The following is a 20167-nucleotide window of genomic DNA, read 5'->3' as shown; positions in this document are numbered from 1 at the left end:
GTGAGCTAATACTGGTGAAGCACCCTTTATAAACTCCAAATTCATCTATTTTTTACATGCCTACAGTAAATCCCCCAGTCCTTTTTCTTTTTGGTCACATAAACTGTTTTTAAACACATCAGATATTTTTGTAAATTGTTTATGTTTAATGCGGAATTCTCATAAGCTTTAATATTTCTGAAATGTGACTCTAGACTGGAAGAGAGTCTTGATTTTTAAGGGAGTTGCTTATTTTTTTGACATGTTTGTCAAATACACTTACCTCTTACTGTTAGGAGTATAATTGCTGCCAAAATCTTCCAAATATCTCAAAAGTTAACCATTAAGTAACTCTTTAAGTTTGTGTAAAAACAACAGTGTTTTAATGTTGGAAAAGTAAGTGTGCTATGTGCCATTTGTCAGGGCTTAAGGATAATCTGATAGGCACATTTGCAGTGCACTTTAGGGACTATTTTTGCAAAGAAAATTTTTTTTAAACTCGATTTTTCTGTGAGAGTACTGGATATGAAAGCATATGGAATAGAAACAATGTGAGACTAGAGAAGGAGGATGTGCTAGAAACTCCTGTGTCTTGGAGCAGTCTGTCACTGGGCTCCTATGTCTGTTCAAAAAGATGCTCAGGTAGGATATGTAATGCTGCACAGTTTTAGCTGTTTATCATCTAGAGAGAAAGCATGGGGGTAGTTTTCATGTTTACAGGGTGTTTTGATATTTTCAATTCAGATTTTTTTTAGTGCCCATTATATGGAATCCTGTGAGATAAATTATTCCTGACAGAGAAACTGAACTTATGAGATTAGTTGGTCCTTATATCCTTATACAAAGTTCTATTATATTAATTATCCTTCTTAACAAAAATCTTGTGACCATGGCTTTTCTTTCAGTTTTCTGCTTTACAACATCTCTCACAGAGCTTCTGCAGGTTTTTAAAATCTCCACTTGAATGCCTAATAGTTGTCTCAAACTTAACATAGGCCCAACTGAACTGTTTTTTTTTTTCCTTCCCAGTCTTCTGGATCTCAGTAAATGGCACCACCATTCAACCAGTTTCTAAGGCCCCAGAATTCAGTCATCCTTGACTGTGCTTCTCTCACACCCCACGTGTAATCCATCAGCAAATCAGTTCTGCTTTCAAAATGTATTCTGGAAATCTGACCACTTCTCATCATCTCCACTTGTTAAACTAATTCAAGCCACTGTCATCTCTTGTCTGCACAACCTCAATTACTTCCTAACTGGTCTTCTTGATTGCACTCTTGCTTCCATATAGTATATTCTCCCAGCTGCTGGAGTTATCTTTTTAAACCTAAAACATTTCAAGTAACTTCCCTTTTCAAAATTCTCTAATAGCTTCACATTACACTCAAGTGAAATGTAAACTCCTGTGGCCTAAAGGCTTTATAAGATCTGCCCTCTTGCTACCCCTGTGTTCATATCTTTCTAGCCACACTGGCCACAGGATTTTGGTACTTTGCTGTTCTTTCTGTTGGGAAGTTCTCCAGAGCTCCCTCCCAGATCTTATATTAAATGCCACCTCCTAGTTGAAATCAACTTTTTTTTTGATTTCATAGTATTTGTTATTTCCTCAAATTGTATTTGTTTATGTGCTTGTCTCTTGCATTATAATGTATTCTTTTTGTCTGACTTAGTCACTACTATATCCCTACCTCTTAAAACGGTGTTTGGCCTGTAGTAGGTGCCCCGTAAATACTTAGGTATGAAGAATCCAAAGCACTGGTGGTGTTGGCTTTAAATAAGAGGGTGTCTTTATTATAAGAGGAGAGAATTAAGGGAGGATACGATACACTGTCTTTGGTGAAGGAGAGTGGAGGGAATGACTAAATGATAGCTTTTTATTTCTCTGGAAGTAGAAGATGATGTCAACTGTCCATAGCTGGGGGAGGGATTCACTGTGGGACAGAGGCTTATTCAACTAAAATAATTAGTATGCACTAAAGTAATTTAATATTAAACTAATATAAACTAAAATAGATGTCAGAGAAAGAATTCTTTGTTTACATATCTGGGAGGGTTTCTTGGAGATGGGCTTAGGTCAGTAGAGTGGGTAGGTTGAGAGATACCGTATTGTTTCAAAAGGTATTGCAAGTAGAGAGAACTGTAGGGGTAAAGGTTCAAAAGAACATGGGATGGTTCTGGAGATAGTGAAAGTTTGATTTGCTTGCTATAGAAAAGGAGGCTGGGGAGGTCAGGTGGGACTGATTTGAGATAAGTTTATAAACCAGGCTTTTTAATACCTTCCAAAGTCCACTTAAAATGGGGCATATATTAATATATTGAGATTACCTTTGTGTTATTCTAAACACTAGGTCTAGAAGTTTTTATAGATATTTTATGTATTTAATTTTTAATTTTTTGCATTCTCAGTGATTGACCATTTGGTATTATTTTTCACATCAGAAGAAATTTAGATCATGATGTAACCTGATATTTTTTTAAACAACAAAACTAAAACGCAGTGTATAATAGTGTTGGCTTAACCATAATTGCTTCCTGCCTTTGGAATTTTATGAAAATAAAAATGTTCTAATTATAAAAGTTTTCTATTTATATTATGTGGGATGTTCAGGCTATCATTGGAATTGAAACTCTGTAGATGCTCAAAATCAGTACATAGGTCTGCTGAAATAGTTTTCTTCAGCAATGTAGAAGAAAAGATTAAAACTTCTCTCTTTTAATTAATGGATTGACTGATAGTTTTCACAGTCCAGATTTTGATGATGTTTGGACGGTGCAGAAACTAGTAATAAGGTTCTCAACAATTTGAGGTCTTTTAAGCTTAAAGATGTTTAATGTATTTCTTCTGTGTTCATTTAGTCCCCCAAAATATGAGATCTAACTAGAAACCCAGTAGCATGTTCATTGCATTTTGTTTAACTCATTTTTTGTGATTAACTTCACTACAATTAAAACTTTTTTTTGGTAGCAATATTTTCTGAGGGAAGGGGTGTATCCTTAAATTCCTTCATTTTAAATTAAAAGGTAAATGCCAGTTTTTCTTCTCTGAAACACAGTTTTACAGGTGTGTTATAATATTAGCTATTAGCTTAATGATCAGGTTTAAATACTGTTAATCAGATATGAACTTATTCCTTGGGTTCACATTTAAACTCTGGCATGTTGAAATAATCTAGGTCCCAATCTGCACATCTGAATTCATTTTGTAAAATATGGCAAACAGATGCATTTTCAATTGAAAGCTGAAACAACTGCAGGACATTAACCCATTGAGAAGATTACAGTAGGTTTTCAGTTCCACAGTAACTGTATTAGTGAAAATTGACTTCAGTGCTTCTGCTTTTAACAGACTTTTTTAATGTCTAAAAGAAAGGAAATAGAGCATTGGAATGATAGGACTTTGATGTGTAAAGAAGTTAATGTCAAAAGAAGTTAATTATCTAAATCATCAAACAGAATGTGGGTATGGGAAATAATTATTTTAAAGAGTCTAATGACCTATCAGCTCATCATGTCAAGAAAAATGTTATTCATACCTGTTTGATATAAAAATTGACTTGACTGTGAAAGGATGATCATGGTTATAATAAACTAGGTTTGGTGACTGGATTTGAAAATGAAAAAGGAGCAGATTGCTCCAGCAATGTCTCAGGACATTTGACCATAGGATAATCGCATGTCTGTCAAATCAGACAAGTCAACTCAAATCATAACTTTCTGGAGGCTGGGGTTATCACTTACACTTTGAGTTTAACATGTTCTCCAAGATAGCTCTGTCAGCCTTCTATTGGGACAACAAGGGAACATTTCCTGAGGTCTCTGAGAAATCCAGGCTCCCTTTTTTCACATTTTGTCCCAATTCTGCAGGACTATTTAGGGAAGTCCTTGGTTTCCTATTTTCCCCCAGTCTTGGACTTGTGATTTTTTTTTTTTTTAATCCGAGTCTCAAATGGTTATGTTTCTTTTCCTGTGTTATTTGTAGAGAAAGGTACTTATTCCAAAAGTCTTTTTGAACAATGGCACAAATTTAGGCTTAAAAAAAGGGATGGTCTTTCTTAGCATTATGTTCTTCATATGTTTTAGAATTTTGGTTTTCAGGCTCAATTTAAGTGGAACGTTTTTGTTTTCCTTCGCTTTTTGTGCTCTTGCCTTCTTGGTATAGTGGTTTTGGCCTGGCTGTTAGGGCCCTCAGACTAGACCAGAGGGATATTGGGATATTCCAAACCTAGTCACCTAGCTGGTGTGCTGCTTGCCTTAGATCTTTGTCGTGTCGCCTTCTCAAAAGCTTCAAATAAGGCCTGTCTCTATCAGTGATTTGTAGTAGGTTTTTTTCCCCAACCTTCTTTCGTGGGGCCCAGCCCTTCCGTCACAGCCCTTGACCCTGGTTTAGGTTCCTTTTATGAATTTTATCATTACCCACAGGAGTGGTTAGATTAGAAAGATATATTAAGAAGATAAATTTGGCAGCAGTATGGAGAATGAACTGAGATGGAGATAGAAGATGTAGTTAAGAGTTTTTAGAAGGCCATAGCAGTAGGACAAGAGGGGAAGGATGTGAGAATATACAGAAAGTAGAATTTACTTGACTTCTTACAAATTGTAAGATGCAGGAGAAGGAGTCAAAGGTAGTGTCTGAGATTTTGAGCCCAAGTGACTAGTAGTTGTAGTGATGTCAGCAGTGAAAACTCAACTTATAAAGAAGCTACTTAATATTTGTATAGTTGCATAGAGGTCTTTTAGTAAAAATGTTTAAGTTTTAAAAACTTGTGTGATTGTGAAAAAAGGGTAATACATCTAAATTTATATAAAAGCTTTTAGCAGATAAGGGGAATTCTTTTTTCTTTAACTTTCCGCCTTAACGGAAGAGGGAGTTCTTAAGGTCTGTTTATTATAATAGCTAACATTTATTGTGTATTCACTGTGTGCTATCAGTACTGCTCTAAATTTTTGTATGTATTCATTTAATTCTCACAACAGCCCTAAGAAGGCGAGATTATCATTGCCATTTACAGATGAGGAAACTGAAGCACAGAGAAGTTAGGTAACTTGGCCAAAGTCTTAGCAAAGGAGCGGAGCTGGGATTCAAATCTAGGCAGTCTGACTCCAGAACCTGCCCTCTTAGTTTACTAAAAGTCCTCTGCACTGCTTTACTTTGTCATATGTTCTAAATATCTTACATTCTTCTTTAGAAACTGCAAAAAATATTTTGAGGAAAATTACAGCTTTGCAAAGTTTATGCAAGCATATGAAATAATAACTAATGTTTATTGAGCAATTCCAGCATAATAGTATAATAGATGAGGGTTTACCTACTTTCATGACATTATTTTAATGTTTTTTTGACTAAATCTTGCTAATTTTTTTAATGCATTAAATAAAATGTCATACATTAGGATTGGCACCCACTTTATCATTATGCATCACCTTAATTTTATTGGGAAAAATGTCACATTTTAAATTGAGTAAGTTATTTACCCATAGGATTATAAAATATCACAATGCTTTTGATCTATTGATTGACATTATTATTTGTATTTTAGGCTTTTGTTCAAATAGGATTTAGATTATGCTGTAGTTTTCTAATTTTGTATCTTTCAGCTGTGGAATTGTTTCTTTAAATGAGATCTTACTTGGAACCTTCATATATCAACTAGAAAAATCAGGGTTGTTCCGTGGCCTGAATGAAACTGGGGGTGTGTTGTGCTTGGGGTCCGTCTGGAATGCCCTGAAGCATTGCTGATGAACCATAGGGCTCCCTGAAGCACATTTTGAAAACCGATGAGCTCTAGTTAATAAATACTGTTTTTACATTACCTATTGTAAAATAGGTGCTAAAGTTATTTATCACTGAAGTGAGTAATTGGCCGACATCTTACTTGAGTAGTTTTTTGCCACCTTGCTATTTCATTTTAATAAAGAACATTAAGTGTAAGTGAATCAGTTTTATGCAAAACAAATCAGAAATTTAAATTTTCTCTACTTTTTGAAGTAATTTATATTTACTTTCTTTTTTTTTTTTTGCATTTACTTAAAGCTAGGTACATTTTGTAAGCTTTATTTCTCCTTTTTATTTAGATGAATAATACGGCATCTAGTCCAATGTCTACTGCAACTTCAAGTAGTGGAAGGAGTACAGGGAAGTCTATAAGCTTTGCAACAGAATTACAGAGTATGATGTAAGTATGTCCTTGCATGCTATTGCTATTACTGTTTTAAATTTATTCATGTTGAAAGACAATAGACATAACATTTATAAAACTTAACTTGGAAATAATTTGTTATTAATCAAGTAAAAATGAAATACTGTGGTAACATTTTAAATTGCCGTATGTAGAGGCAAAATTGGTTAAAAATGCTACAGTGGTACTGTATTTGAAAAATGAGTATTGGTTCATCTTTATAAATGATAGAATGAATAATCATGTGGACACATTTGCTCTAATTATTATTTGCCTGTGTCTGCCTTATGTATTGTTTATTTCTATTCTAGTTTATAGATTTAGGAAATTTTGAGACCGATTATATTCTTGGACAGTTGAAATGTTTTCACATGGAAGTTCTTAGTTTTTCTCAACTGTCGTAATAATTCAGTATGCCTAATTTAAATTAGTTTTTAGTTTTGATAATATTTGAAATCACTGTGTTTCAGAACATTGGGGAAAAACTTAGAGCATTTAAAAAAGAGATGTATTCAATCTTTGGGAAATTGCAGAGTCAAGGTTTCTTAAGGCTCTGTTCAGCTTGATTTCTGGTTTCTTGCATTAAGCGAAACTACATCTCTTGATTTGATGAGAGGCAGCATATTAGAAATGTCTGTTGACACATAGTAGTTTTTCATTGTATTGGTTCAGGAGACAATTGTCTGTATAAGGTGGGGGACAACATATTATAGTGCTCTTCTTTTCCTGTGGATACATTATTCATGACTTATCAGGTAGTTTAAAAGAATATATCTGTTGAAGGTTTAAGTATCTTCCTCTTGTGGCTAAATTGATAGCCTTCATAGTTGAATTAACGTCAACTACGTGATGATTACTGTTAAAAGGTAAAATGAGTTTGAGCATATATCTTATAATTGCATGATGAACTTACTTTATACAACATTGAAAACATTTAGTTCAGGAGCTCTCAAACTTTTTGGCCTTAGGATCCTTTTATACTTTTAATCATTGAAGATCCTGAAGAATATTTGTTTATGAGGGTTATATCTATTAATATTTATTACTTAGAATTTATTGTTAAATTTTTTTTTTTGAGACAGAGTCTCACTCTGTTGCCCAGGCTATAGTGCAATGGCACTACAATCTTGGCTCACTGCAACCTTCACTTTCTGGGTTGAAGCGATTTTCCTGCCTCAGCCCCCCAAGTAGCTGAGATTACAGAGGTGTGCCACCACACCCGGCTAATTTTTGTATTTTTAGTAGAGACAGGGTTTCGCCATGTTGGCCAGAATTACTTAGAATTTAAAAAGAAAGAAATTTATGCATTAACTTGAAAAGTAGTAAACCTATTACATGTTAATATAAATAATATATTTCTTATAAAAATATTCTAAAGCCAAAAATTGATTACACCTTTCAGATGAGATGCCAATAAATTTGACATATTTAGCAACTGTATGAAGTGAGCCTATATTTTAAATTATGGAATATTATAAGAGTTTATGCTTATATACATTTTTGTGGATTAGTTTAATTTTTTTCATTGTAGTTTAGTGGCTTTATATTAAGAATATTTTATGTTGTATTATGTTAATTATGTTTAAAAATACTAAGCATGTTTTAAAAGGTTTAGAGTAAGGTGAAAAAATTCTTTTCTGTAGAGCTGGTTCGTTGATTTACTTTGTATTTTTAAAACTTTTAATTTGGGAATTTTCAAACTTATAGTGTAATGAAACCTATATATCCATAATCTGGCTTTAACAATAATTTTGTTTTTCCAGTCGTATTTAACCTTTCTCCCTACTCTCCCTTTTTAAAAAAACTATGAAGTATTTTAAAGCAAATCCCAGACATCTTATTTCAAAATTTATAGTATTTATTAAAACAATATACTTGTTAGTAAAGTTAAAAACAGATGTCCTATAGCAGAAGTCAACAAACTATGGTCATGGGCTTGCTGCCTGTTTTTGTAAATAACATTTTACTCTGCCATACCCAGGCTTATTCATCTATCTGTTGTCTATTGAAGCCTTCATGCTCTGTGCCAGAGTTGAGTATTTGCGACAGAGACTATATGGCCTGTAAAACTGACAATATTTACTGTATGATCTTTTACAGAAAAAGTTTGATAATCTCTGATCTGTAAAAGACAGTTGCCTTTAAGAAGAAGGCTACAAAAATTAAAAATAAAAATTAAAAAACCTATGTACCTACCAAAATTAAAAATAAAATATTAAAAAAAACCAAACTATGTTCCCACAAAAATTAAAAATTAAATTAAAAGCTGTATAGTATTATATTCTTTTGTTATTTATACTTAGGAGAGCTTCTACTTAGTGCATTTGATGGACCTTGGGCCATTTAAAAAAAAACTGATAAAAAATAAAGGCTAAATTCAGCACTTTTTTATTAAATACTTTTGCAAACATCTTCCCAACCAATGTACCTAAGCTGGATTCGGAATGCAAAAGTTATTGTTGGCTACAGCTCTGGAAGAAATGTACATTTTCCTTCTATTTCAGACCTCATAGAGAGGCCACTCCTAATAGTTACATTCATCATTTATAGTCTGCAGTTATTTTTCTCCCCCTTAGGAATTTCTTTATAGAACAAGGAAATAGGGCCAAAATTGGCAGAATCTTTTTAAATTTACCGGTATTTCTATTGTTATAAGATTTTTAGCCTTTTGATTGTATAAAATTAGACTCAATATACATTTAATTCTTGCTTATGTGTATTTCAAATGAGAAAGTGTGGACTTATGCTGCTATGTTTATTTTGTGTTACAGTAATTTCGTTCTGTGAATCCCTACTTTACTGCTGCTGTTCATAGTTCTAAGCCTGTTTATATTGCTGCTTTTCAATCTTCTGCTGCTGTCTTCCCCATCCATTCGCTATTAATGAGTTGTTCTTTTGGCTCCCTGGCCTCTAAATAAGTAACAATATTGTAGTGTCATTTCTGGGGAATGGTTTCACTGGAAGTTGTCTAGTTGTCAAGCACAAATGAAATAGTCATGATCTGTTATTAAATCTCAAACTGGCAACCAATCTGTCCTAGTATTGGAGCCTTGAAGAACTTACCATATTTTGAATTTGGGTGGTAAATACCACCAGTGAAGCATTCTTAACAGAAGTTGTGTTGTTGTTGTTGTTCTTGTTGTTTTTGAGAGGAATCTAGCTTTGTTGCCCAGGCGCTGAAGTGCAGTTGCCTGATCTCTGCTCACTGCAACCTCCGCCTCCCGGCCTCAAGTGATTTTCCTGCCTCAGCCTTCAAAGTAGCTGGGAATACAGGCATGCGCTACCACGCCAGGCTAATTTTTGTATTTTTAGTAGAGATGGGGTTTCACCATGTGTTGGCCACGCTGGTCTCGAACTCCTGACCTCAAGTGATCCACCTTCTTTGGCCTCCCAAAGTGCTGGGATTACAGGCTTGAGCCACCACGCCCGGCCCCTTCTTACAGATTTCAAAGGAAAGGATTAGTAGTCTAACAAGTGTTAGTGGGTTGGGGTGATAGCAGTTGTGCCTTACTTAGTGCATTTAACTGAGCACATTTGCTATATGCTCTTTATCACAGCTCCTTTGAATAACCTGTACTAGAATGGTCCAGAGGTTTTTCATGTTTAGGTTATTGAACTCAAGCAGCCTGTAAATTTGAAAGTGAAATCTTTTCAGTTGACATTACAGTTATTTTAACAAACTTCTTAAGAATTTTAATTAATTTAAATGCACTTTGAGAGTCTTCACTGAGTTCTTCCTTACTTTACCCATTTATATATTTCTTGCCTTGTCGTGTACTTTTGCAGAGTTACAGGCCTGATGATAATGATGCCAGGTTTCACAGCTCAGTAGTGCTTAGTAATTATAATGTCACCACGTTTTTAAAAATTGGGAGTTTTTGGGATAAATAGCAGTAACATTGAAAAAATCTTGTTTACATGTTACTTTTATATTGTAAGAATTCTTCCAAATGAAAATTTCATCCTTATCTAACATCCACAAATTAAAAAAATTTTAATCAGAATTTTCTTATATATAATAAAATACATTTTTAAAATTGTACAGTTCTGCAATTTTTGCATTTTAAAAAATTACCTTTGTATTTTTGAGATGGGGTCTCTGTTGCCCAGGCTGGTTTCGAACTCCTAGGCACAAGTGATCCTCCTGCCCCTGTCTCCCGAGTAGCTTGGACTACAGGCATGTGCCACTGTGCCCAGCTAAAAATCATTCACTGAGTCCTTATTATATGGCAGGAACTGAACGCCTTCAAGAGGCATATAGTCTAGCAGTAGAGAAGGAGACAAATATTTGTAATGAAATAGAATGCGAAAAATTCCATGGTAGTACAAAGGAGGGAATGAAGAACTCTTCTGAGGATAAGCTACCTACATTTACGTCTGTAGTTCTGCCCGCTTCCTGGAACGTCTGTTAAGTGTTCTGTGAGCACCTCAAATTTAGAATGTCCAAAACTGAACTAATAATTTTCTCAGTAAGATTTGCTTCTTCTCCTGAGAGTGTTTGGGATAAATAGCAATGACCATTTATTCATTGCTGCAGTATACTAGAGCTTTGTTTTATATGTGAAATGGTATTATTTGGCTATTTTTTAAGTATTATGAAGATATGAGCTGTGAAAGAATGTGTGCCCCCTTCATCTGGCTTTAGAGAGCCCTGATATGTATAGTCTCTGAATTTTTAGTAGATGGGTTTTTAAGCTAACACAGGCTTCCTTCAAATATTGTTTCCCTGGTTCATGTAAGTTTTTCAGGAAACTGGGAGAAAGAAAAACTCCTGAAGGTAAAAAGTACGAACATACTATAGTTCCAAGGGTGCTTTAATAATACCAGTGATAATAATGAATGCTTGTATAGAGCATGCTGTGTACCAGGCACTCTCTTGAGTACTTCCATATGCCATTTCATTTCATCCTCACACAACTCTGTAAGGGTAGATGATATTATTCCCCTTTTATAGATGAAAGAATAGAGACATGAAGGTTGAGTAACTCACCAAATATTATCCTATAGTCAGTGGCAAATTCTGGATTAATGCCAGGAAGTCTGACTCCAGATTGCGTGCTGTTGACACGCTAAACTACATTTCAGTTAATAAACTTTTTATTTTGATTTACAAAATTTAGTTTATAAAAAACTTTCAACAGTTTGTGTGTGACTACTGTGCTATAATGAAATAAAATGTGAAAGCTAAATGTTTTTTCAGTTGATTGCTCGGTTATTAGTAACAAGGTCCAGGTGATCCTCCTGCCTCAACAAGTAGCTGGAACTACAGGGGTGGGCCACCACACCTGACTGATTTTTGTATTGTTTTGTAGAGTCAGGATTTTGCCATGTTGCCCGGGCTGGTCTTGAACTTCTGGGCTCAAGTGATCTTCCCACCTTGGCCTCCCAAAGTGTTGGGATTAGAAGCATGAGCCTCTGCGCCCAGCCTGTCATTTTTATATTATCATAGCATTTGTTGCAGTTTCCTATATCTAACAACAAATCTTTTTCAGCAAGAGCATATCAGTAACCAAAAGAAAGTATAATTTTTCATAGAAATTATATACTTACTATATACTTCTTATTAGATGCTCATATTTGTGTTATTTCATAATTTTGGATATAAATATGGCCATATTATTTGAATATTTAAATGTCTATCCTACTTTTGTGTTTTATCACTGTTAAATAATAATTGATCTTAATTCCTGATATTTAAATTGCACTAAAATATGTGGTAAACTTATCCATTTACTTTTTGTGAAATGCATCTGTTTGGGATATTTTAAGATATACTTTATAACTATAATAGTAATTAGGAATATTTTCAAATTGTAATGTAAGTGAGAATATGTATAAAGGCAGATTTTCTGAAAGTGAGAATATGTATAAAAGCAGATTGAGGACATAAAAACACCACGTAATGGAAAGTCTTTTTTCCTTTCAGAAATGAAATAGGAAATCTTTAAGTTTCTAGATCCAGTGAAATTAAGTGCTTGTGTTAAAAAATGTTGTTTTATAAATGTGGCTACATAAAATAATGATTTTTTAATTTAAATATTACTATCAATTCTCTCATGAGAAGGTAATAACTAGAACTTTCAGTTTAGGATTATGTGTGTAATTACCAGGGAAAAAAGTGTCTTGCTTACTTATAGAAATGAATTCTTGAAATTCAGGTAGATGAAGTTATTTGAGTAATTCTGTGATGAAAATCCTTAGTTATGTGGGGAAAAATAGGTAAAAATTCACAGATCCATCAGCCTAAAATTGCAGTATAATTGCTGATTATCACACTGGAGAGTGGCAATCCCTGTTCTGAACTAATTTGATGGTAGATCCAGGCTGTAATTGATATATAGCTATTTATAGTCTTTTCTTATTTTTAGAGTGAATATTCATACATTTCACCAGGTTCCTGAATGCTTCTCTAGACTCTGCTGAAAGTATTATGAGATTTATGTACAGTATTAACTTTCAAAAATCTGAAAACTTTATATTCTGCAATACATATTTCAGATAAGAGACTGTGAACTTGTATCTACCTCACAGGGTTAGTACGAAGATGAAATGAGATGATTGAATTAAAACACATAGTATAGTTCCTGGCAGATGATAAACATTGTGCTGTTGTTACCATTATCTTTTTAAAAAATAAATATCATCATCAACATACTGATTAAGGAGTTTATAAAAAGTAATTCAAGTGTGGGGGAAATATTTGCAATTTAATGGGAAGAATTTCATAATTATAGAGAAGAAAGGATTTGTCTACATTATAGCGTGCTGTAGAACTTTCCACAGTGATAGAAATTTTATTTCCTTTTTGTCTGGTGTGATAGCCACTAGCCACGTGTACCTATTCAGTGTATTAAATAGGCCAGGCAGCTGAGCAACTGAATTGTAGATTTTATTTAATTTAAGTTTAGCCATAAACTTAGTAAATAGCTACCATATTGGGCAGCACAGAAGAAATATAGTAAATACAGATTATTTATAGAATGCTTCTTTTCTGGGTTGCATGTGTTACATTTTTATTGAGATTGGGAAAAATAAATTTTACATGTTATAACCTGTTTTTATATTTGGTTTTAACACAGTCATTGATTACTTTTTTCCCGTCTCTCTTTTTTAAGTTGTCATTGTCCCACAGTTCTTTATAGCTTTGAAGATGTTAATTTTTGGCTACTTTGGCAAGTCAGATTTGATTGAGAAGTTTAATATTACATTTATGTTCCATTTTTTAGAAAGTATGAATAATAAATGTGTTCAGTTTCTTTTTTTTTTTTTTTTTTTCTTGAGACGGAGTCTCGCTCTGTCGCCCAGGCTGGAGTGCAGTGGCGCAATCTCGGCTCACTGCAAGCTCCGCCTCCCGGGTTCACGCCATTCTCCTGCCTCAGCCTCTCCGAGTAGCTGGGACTACAGGCGCCCGCCACCACGCCCGGCTAATTTTTTGTATTTTTAGTAGAGACGGGGTTTCACCGTGGTCTCGAGCTCCTGACCTCGTGATCCGCCCGCCTCAGCCTCCCAAAGTGCTGGGATTACAAGCGTGAGCCACCGCGCCCGGCTGTGTTGTTTCTTAAAAATGTTCTTTTGTGAATGTATTTATATAGATATATACTCTTAGTCTTTCTGAAAGATCCTATGACTGTAGCTCTGAATATATTATACTTGATTATCATGTCAGCATGTGTAATTGAATATGTAATGTCATTGTGAGTTTTAGGTTCTCATTTTTATGTAGCTAGATTTACAGAATTTCTGGTAGCTGTAAAATTAGCAACGTTACGTAGTATTCTGTCAATTCATTATTTTTATTATGGTGAGATTTTGAAAACTTGTTAGTTTAAATATACCAGCTTCAAAATTAATCTTTAGAAAAGGGGGACCGGGTGTGGTGGCTCATGTCTGTAATCCCAGCACTTTGGGGGCCCGAAGTCGGGGGATCTCTTGAGGCCAGGAGTTTTGAGACTAGCCCGGGCAACATACTTGAGACGCTGTCTCTACAGAAAATAATATTAAAAGCAATTATCTGGGCCCTGTAGTCCCAGCTACTTGGGAGGCTGAGGCAGGAGGATCACTTTGCACCAAGGAGGTTAGGGCTGCAGTGAACCATGATCCTGCCATTGTTCTCCAGCCTGGGTAACAGAGTGAGACTGTCTCAAAAAATAAAAAATAAAAAAGGTACTAGATAAAAATGGATTATTGACCGGGCACGGTGGCTCACACCTATAATCCCAGCACTTTGGGAGGCCAAGGCGGGCAGATCACAAGGTCAGGAGATTGAGACCATCCTGGCTAACACGGTGAAACCCCGTCTCCACTAAAAATACAAAAAAATTAGCCAGGCGTGGTGGTGGGCGCCTGTAGTCCCAGCTACTTGGGAGGCTGAGGCTGGAGAATGGCATGAGCCCAGGAGGCGGAGCTTGCAGTGAGCCGAGATCGTGCCACTGCACGCCAGCCTGGGCGACAGAGCGAGACTCCATCTCAAAAAAAAAAACAAGAAAAAAAATGGATTCTTCATTACTAAAAATATATCAGAGAGTGGTTAGTAGTTTTAGATAGGAAATTAATATTTGATGCCTATGATTATATATTGATTTGCCTCGTTACAGTAAATTCTGTAAATTAAAAAAGGTGAGTGTAATTTTAGAAAAGAGTAGTAAATTCTTAATATAGAGGAATAAATCTTGTTGATTTTGACGTTTTGCTGGTTCTGAAGTCCCATGATAGATAAGTTTGCCAAAGCACAGTTTTGATTATCTCTATATGTGAGACTGATGGACACTTTTACATTACAGCCAAAGAAATGAGAATTGGGCCAGGTGAGGTGGCTCACGCCTATAATCCCAGCACTTTGGGAGGCTGAGGTGGGCAGATCACTTGAGGTCAGTCAGGAGTTTGAGACCAGCCTGGCTACCATGGTGAAACCCTGTCTCTACTAAAACAAAAAATAAACATTAGCCAGGAGTGGTGGCACACGCCTTTAATCCCAGCTACTCAGGAGGCTGAGGCAAGAGAATCACTTGATCCTGGCAGGTGGAGGTTGCAGTGAGCTGAGATTGCGCCACTGCACTCCAGCCTGGGCGACAGAGCGAGACTCTGTCTCAAAAAAAGAAATGAGAATTGATATATTCCGATGTGTTTTAAGATGTTAACATATATTAACATGTGTGTGTATATGTATGTGTGTTTTTAATATACTAAAATATATCAAAAATATATATTCAAATGAGTATGCCATCTTTTGCAAATATATCTTTTTTAGACATCTATGTAGATTTTTAAAAAAAGCTGTGAAACACCATATGCCTTTGAAAAAAATGTTGTTGTAGTCATTAGAAAGTTTTCTAATTGGCATAACATTTTTTTCCCATGACAGAATAGAGTACACAACCACTTTTCTAGAGAAGAGGAGTGAGAACTAATCCTTAATCTATTATCTTTGACTGCTTTCTTCTTCTTACCTTTCATAGGTTTCTGTGTCTTAAAACAACTATGTTACAACCAGTTTTTGCCGTGGCTGGTAGAGTCCTATTAGCCTTTCATGGCTTTCTCTGTATTCCTGTATTACACTGGTCAGTAATGTGTGTTTAATAGGGAAAGGGGGAAAATTAAATTTTTGGGGTTGGCCTGGCAATCAATTAATATTTATTTATTCAACAAAAATAACATTCTTTTTGGTTGGAATTACTTTCCAAACATTCAGACTTGGAATACAACCCATTTCTAAGTCAAGCACTGATAGTATTTTTTATTCTGCCTATTCCAATTTAGAATTTGTGCGTATCAATGTCTTCTATATATCTCTAATCCTTTAGAAGTATGTGAACATAGTTAATGTTTATTTTTAATAGAAATAAAACTTCACTTATCTGGAATTTGTAATTAAATATAAATATTTCAAAAGGCAAATTGATACAAAGAAAAATAATGCTACATCTAAGTGATTAAGGTAGCATGATACCGTGGAGAAGACTAGTTTTGGAGCTGCAAGATCTTGGTTCACTTCTTTCTGTATTGGTGGATTTTATATTTTAGGAACAATTAACCCCCACCCCCAATGAAAAACCCTGGAAATTTTATGGGTAGGGGAACTGTTATATCAACATTTTATTCTGTAATAAATGAAGTATTTTTTATATTTCCTCATAGAGACAGTTTATATTATTTTCTGAAAAGGAAAAAATCAGAAAATACAGAAAGTTCATAATTAACACCTTAATTATTAAATTAAATTAAAGTGCTTATTGGAGCTGGGCATGGTGGCTCATGCCTGTAATCCCAGTACTTTGGGAGGCTGAGGCAGGAGGATTGCTTGAGCCCAGGAGTTTAAGACCAGTCTGTGCAACACAGTGGTACCCCATCTCTAAAAAAAAAAAAAATAAAAAAATAAATAAAAAGCCAGGCCTTTTGGCATGCTCCTGTGGCTCCTGATGCTTGGGAGGCTGAGGTGGAAGGATTGCTTAAGCCCAAGTGGTTGAGTCTGCAGTGACCTGTGATCACACCACTGCACTTTAGCCTGGGTGACAGAGTGAGACCTTGTCTCCAAAAAAAACCTCAAAGTGCTATTAAGGCTTTGGTATTTATCTTTCCAATTTCTTTCCAATGCATACAAAAAATTAAAAAATACCAAAAGCCCATATTATAATTGCTACTGTGTAACTTGGGTTTTTACTTAATATATATCACAGGACTTTTCCATGTTGATTAATACACTGCATTATCTTTATAAGCTGCACTATAAACCCTAGCCTCAAGCGATCCTCCTGCCTCAGCCTCCCAAAGTACTGGGAATACAGGGGTGACCCACCACACCTGGCCTAAAACTTTTTTTTTCTTTTTTCAAATGTGTCTAGAGATCTCTGCATAGCAACATATAGGAGACTGTGTGTGTGTGTGTGTGTGTGTGTGCGTGCATTTGTGTAGTTACTATTTGAATAAATCAGGAAGCCTTAAACGCAGTGAAGCCCCTTATTATCCAAGGAAACTGAGACAATCCCTGAATGAGTTAGCAGCGGCAGTAAAAGTAATGAGATCCTCACACAGATAAGCAAAAAAGAAGATCATAAAAGCATCTATGATTCCTTTCCAAGCAAGGCATACACTTTGGGGTGTGTATATTTGTGTGTGACTTAATTTTTTATTATGTTCTTAGTAATTTTTACTCATTACTGTGCTTTTTTGGTAACTTTCCTTTTTTCCTTTCACCTACTATATTGTGAACAACTGTCTATGTTATCAGATCTTTTTATTTCATTGTATGTATATCTATCATATTATTTTTAATCCCCTGCTGTTAAGTAATTAAGTTATGTCCAGTTTGTCCATTATTATTAAAAATGGTATAATGGAATCTTGATACCTACTATTTGAAAGTCAGGGAGGAATTTTTGAGTCTAAAGACTTTTTTGATACTAACTTCCTAATTTTTCCTACAGGAAAGTTGAACTAATGTATTTCTATCAAGTTATGAGAGCACCTCTCTCCATCTTCCCTGACAATTTTTAACAGTAAAAATATTGTGGTGTTTTTCAGCTTTTCTTTGACAACTGAGCTTGAAAATACTTTGGTCATTTTTATTTCTTCTTTTGTGCTTGTCTATATTCTTAGTATAATTCTACTGTATTTTTTTTCCTACTAAGGACCTTTGATATACTAAAGGCACTGACCTTTGGTTGATTATATTTGGCATTTTCCCTATTTTCCCCTCCAGCCCCTAAATCTTTCGGTTTCCTTAAGGTTTGTATATATTGATTAAAAAAATAAAAAGAGTTTTCATTGCTCATATAGTTTAATCAGTCTTATATGTCTTATTGCTTCTGTCTTTGACAGAATGTCCTACCCTTGATTTTGATACATATCTTCATGCACTTTCTAACATTTCATATTTTTAGTTTCTATGGTTTAATATTTAATCCATTGTTTTGTTTTATGATGTCATGGAGGGTTCTAAGTTAGAATAATTTTTCTTCAAATTGATTTGCCAGTGTACTTACCATCTCAAATTATATAAGCCTTCATTTCTTCTCAGAACTGAAATACTACCTTTATCAGATAATAAATTATTTTAAACTTTTCTGCTTTGTTCCGTTGAGTAGTCTATTCCTTTGCCAGTACTGCATTATTTTAGTTATTATAGCTTCTTAATATGTTTTAATAGTTAGTATTATAGTTCAAGTCCATCCGCATAACTTTTCTTTTTAAAATATTTTTGACTCTTTTCCTATTTTTATTTTTCCAGATGAATTTTTAGGAATCATTTTATCAAGTTCCAAAACAAATTCTAAGTGCAAATTTTAAGTAGTTTCATTTTTCTTTTCTTTTTCTGCTTTTTGCTGTGTACTCAGATTTCAGACATTGGTCTATGCAATTCATTTTACTTTTAAAGTTGATTAATGAAATCATTTTACATTTAGAAAGTTTATTTGAAACAACATTGGACAGAAACAGTAAAAACAACTGACTAACAAGCGGGCCGGTTAACTACTGTACTATTAGAGACTCTGAAGAACTTCTCAGTTTTCTTTAATATTTGTTTTTCTTGCTAGAATGTAGAATTGTGCTGTGACTGCAGTATGTAAAAATCAGCCAAACTATTCCCTCAATTTTATATCATGCAGTTATTGTCTTAATTTTGAATGGTAGTCATAGCTGGAAATAAATGATGACCAGTTTAATTTTTTAATAGATCTATAAAACTGCATTCTAATAGAATTATATATGTAGATATCTATGCAATATAAGTAATAAAGAATAAAGCCATTTAATGTATTCTTTATTTCATAAATACATGATCTAAGTGATCAAATGGTTCTATTTTAAATAAATTATTTCTACAGTAGATTATGAATATTCATGACTACTTATAAACAGAATACTAGGTACAGTTGCTCCATAGTACTCTACTTGTAATACAGTGATGTCCTAGTGAATCATAGAAGCATAAAATGTACTTTGTTCCTAGGATAAATTGTCCCAATCTGTAATTTTGTTTGAATTTATAGATTTATTTTTATAGTTTTTGTTTTTTCTCCCTTTGGCTGGTAATTTTGTTGCTGTCATGCCAGACTCCAGCAATGTTTCACCTTCTTTCCTTTTGAATATTGCTTCCAGTCTACAACAGTATAGTAATCAAATTTATTATATTTGTATCCGTAATAAGAGTTCATAAACTAGGAAAACTTGATACACTTTCTTTTCTGAAAAAAACTACTTGATCTTTGGTGCATAAACATAATATCAATTTTGAGAGGGGTTTGCTTACTCCTTGGTTCAGATTTTTTATTGTATTTTCTAAGGCTGAAATTGTCAGGTAGACGATCAAAGGTTATTTGTAAGTCCTTTGGGACTGACTCTTTTCTCAATGAAATACTGTTAGGATTTTTAGTTAGATTGCTGTAGTTCAATACGCTTTTTTTGCTTATAAAAAAGGTCAGGTAATATTTATTTTCAGCTATGCCTGATTACCATTCATATCATTTTAAGGAAGTAGGCAAGACAGCTGGTTGGGATGGCAAAGATTTGAGGTAGGGGAGTTTGAAGAGAGTGGCAAAGGTTTGTTATGTCAGCGGTAGAATTAGGGACAGAAAGCTAATTAGGAGTGTACTAATTGTTGCCTAAGTTGTCAGTGACTCAGCTGAGCTTAGTCAGCATTTATAAGGCCTCTAACAGGCTGTATTACTCTCTTTCGAAGTGCTCAGCAGCTGGGCATAGGGCTGGGAAAGAAAGATAATGGGTTAATTTAGGTATTTGAAGGGCAGATGTGGCAGAAGGCTATTGAAATTTGAGATGTTGGAGGTTCTGATCACTAAGTTGGGGCTGGTTGGGAGGGATAGAATAGAAAGTATGGAGTTGATCAATTTGGAGAAAAATGGGGAGGGAGAAGGGATTGGAGATTTTAGTGAACTATAAAACTAGGTAGAGTAGAAGTAGTAATTAAGAGAGCTGGGGGAACAGAAAATGTAACAGAAAATACAAGTATCACCTTGGAAATCTCATCGTCCTGGAAGTCTTCTTTGACATCTCCACTC

General features: G+C 34.5%; 2 protein-coding genes across 16 annotated transcripts in view; one reads left to right on the top strand and one right to left on the bottom strand.

Annotated features, from left to right (window-relative positions):
* Positions 1 to 20167, top strand: part of SUPT3H (SPT3 homolog, SAGA and STAGA complex component) — a 562387-nt gene that overhangs the window by 7010 nt on the left and 535210 nt on the right. For all 10 annotated transcript variants that reach the window (XR_010119263.1, XR_010119259.1, XR_010119262.1 and 7 more), the window contains one exon: positions 6052 to 6152. Coding sequence is in view for 4 of the 10 variants with exons in the window: in XM_063633191.1 (XP_063489261.1) it covers positions 6052 to 6152 (101 nt within the window). In the remaining 6 variants the exon portion in view is untranslated. Of the gene's footprint in view, positions 1 to 6051; positions 6153 to 20167 lie in introns of those variants that run through there.
* RUNX2 (RUNX family transcription factor 2) overlaps positions 1 to 20167 on the bottom strand; it is a 281684-nt gene that overhangs the window by 239456 nt on the left and 22061 nt on the right. The gene's annotated exons all lie outside the window — the stretch shown is intronic.

This window comes from Symphalangus syndactylus, chromosome 23, assembly GCF_028878055.3.
Source record: "Symphalangus syndactylus isolate Jambi chromosome 23, NHGRI_mSymSyn1-v2.1_pri, whole genome shotgun sequence".
Classification (NCBI taxonomy): Eukaryota; Metazoa; Chordata; class Mammalia; order Primates; family Hylobatidae; genus Symphalangus; species Symphalangus syndactylus.
This window is presented reverse-complemented; position numbering and strand designations above follow the sequence as displayed.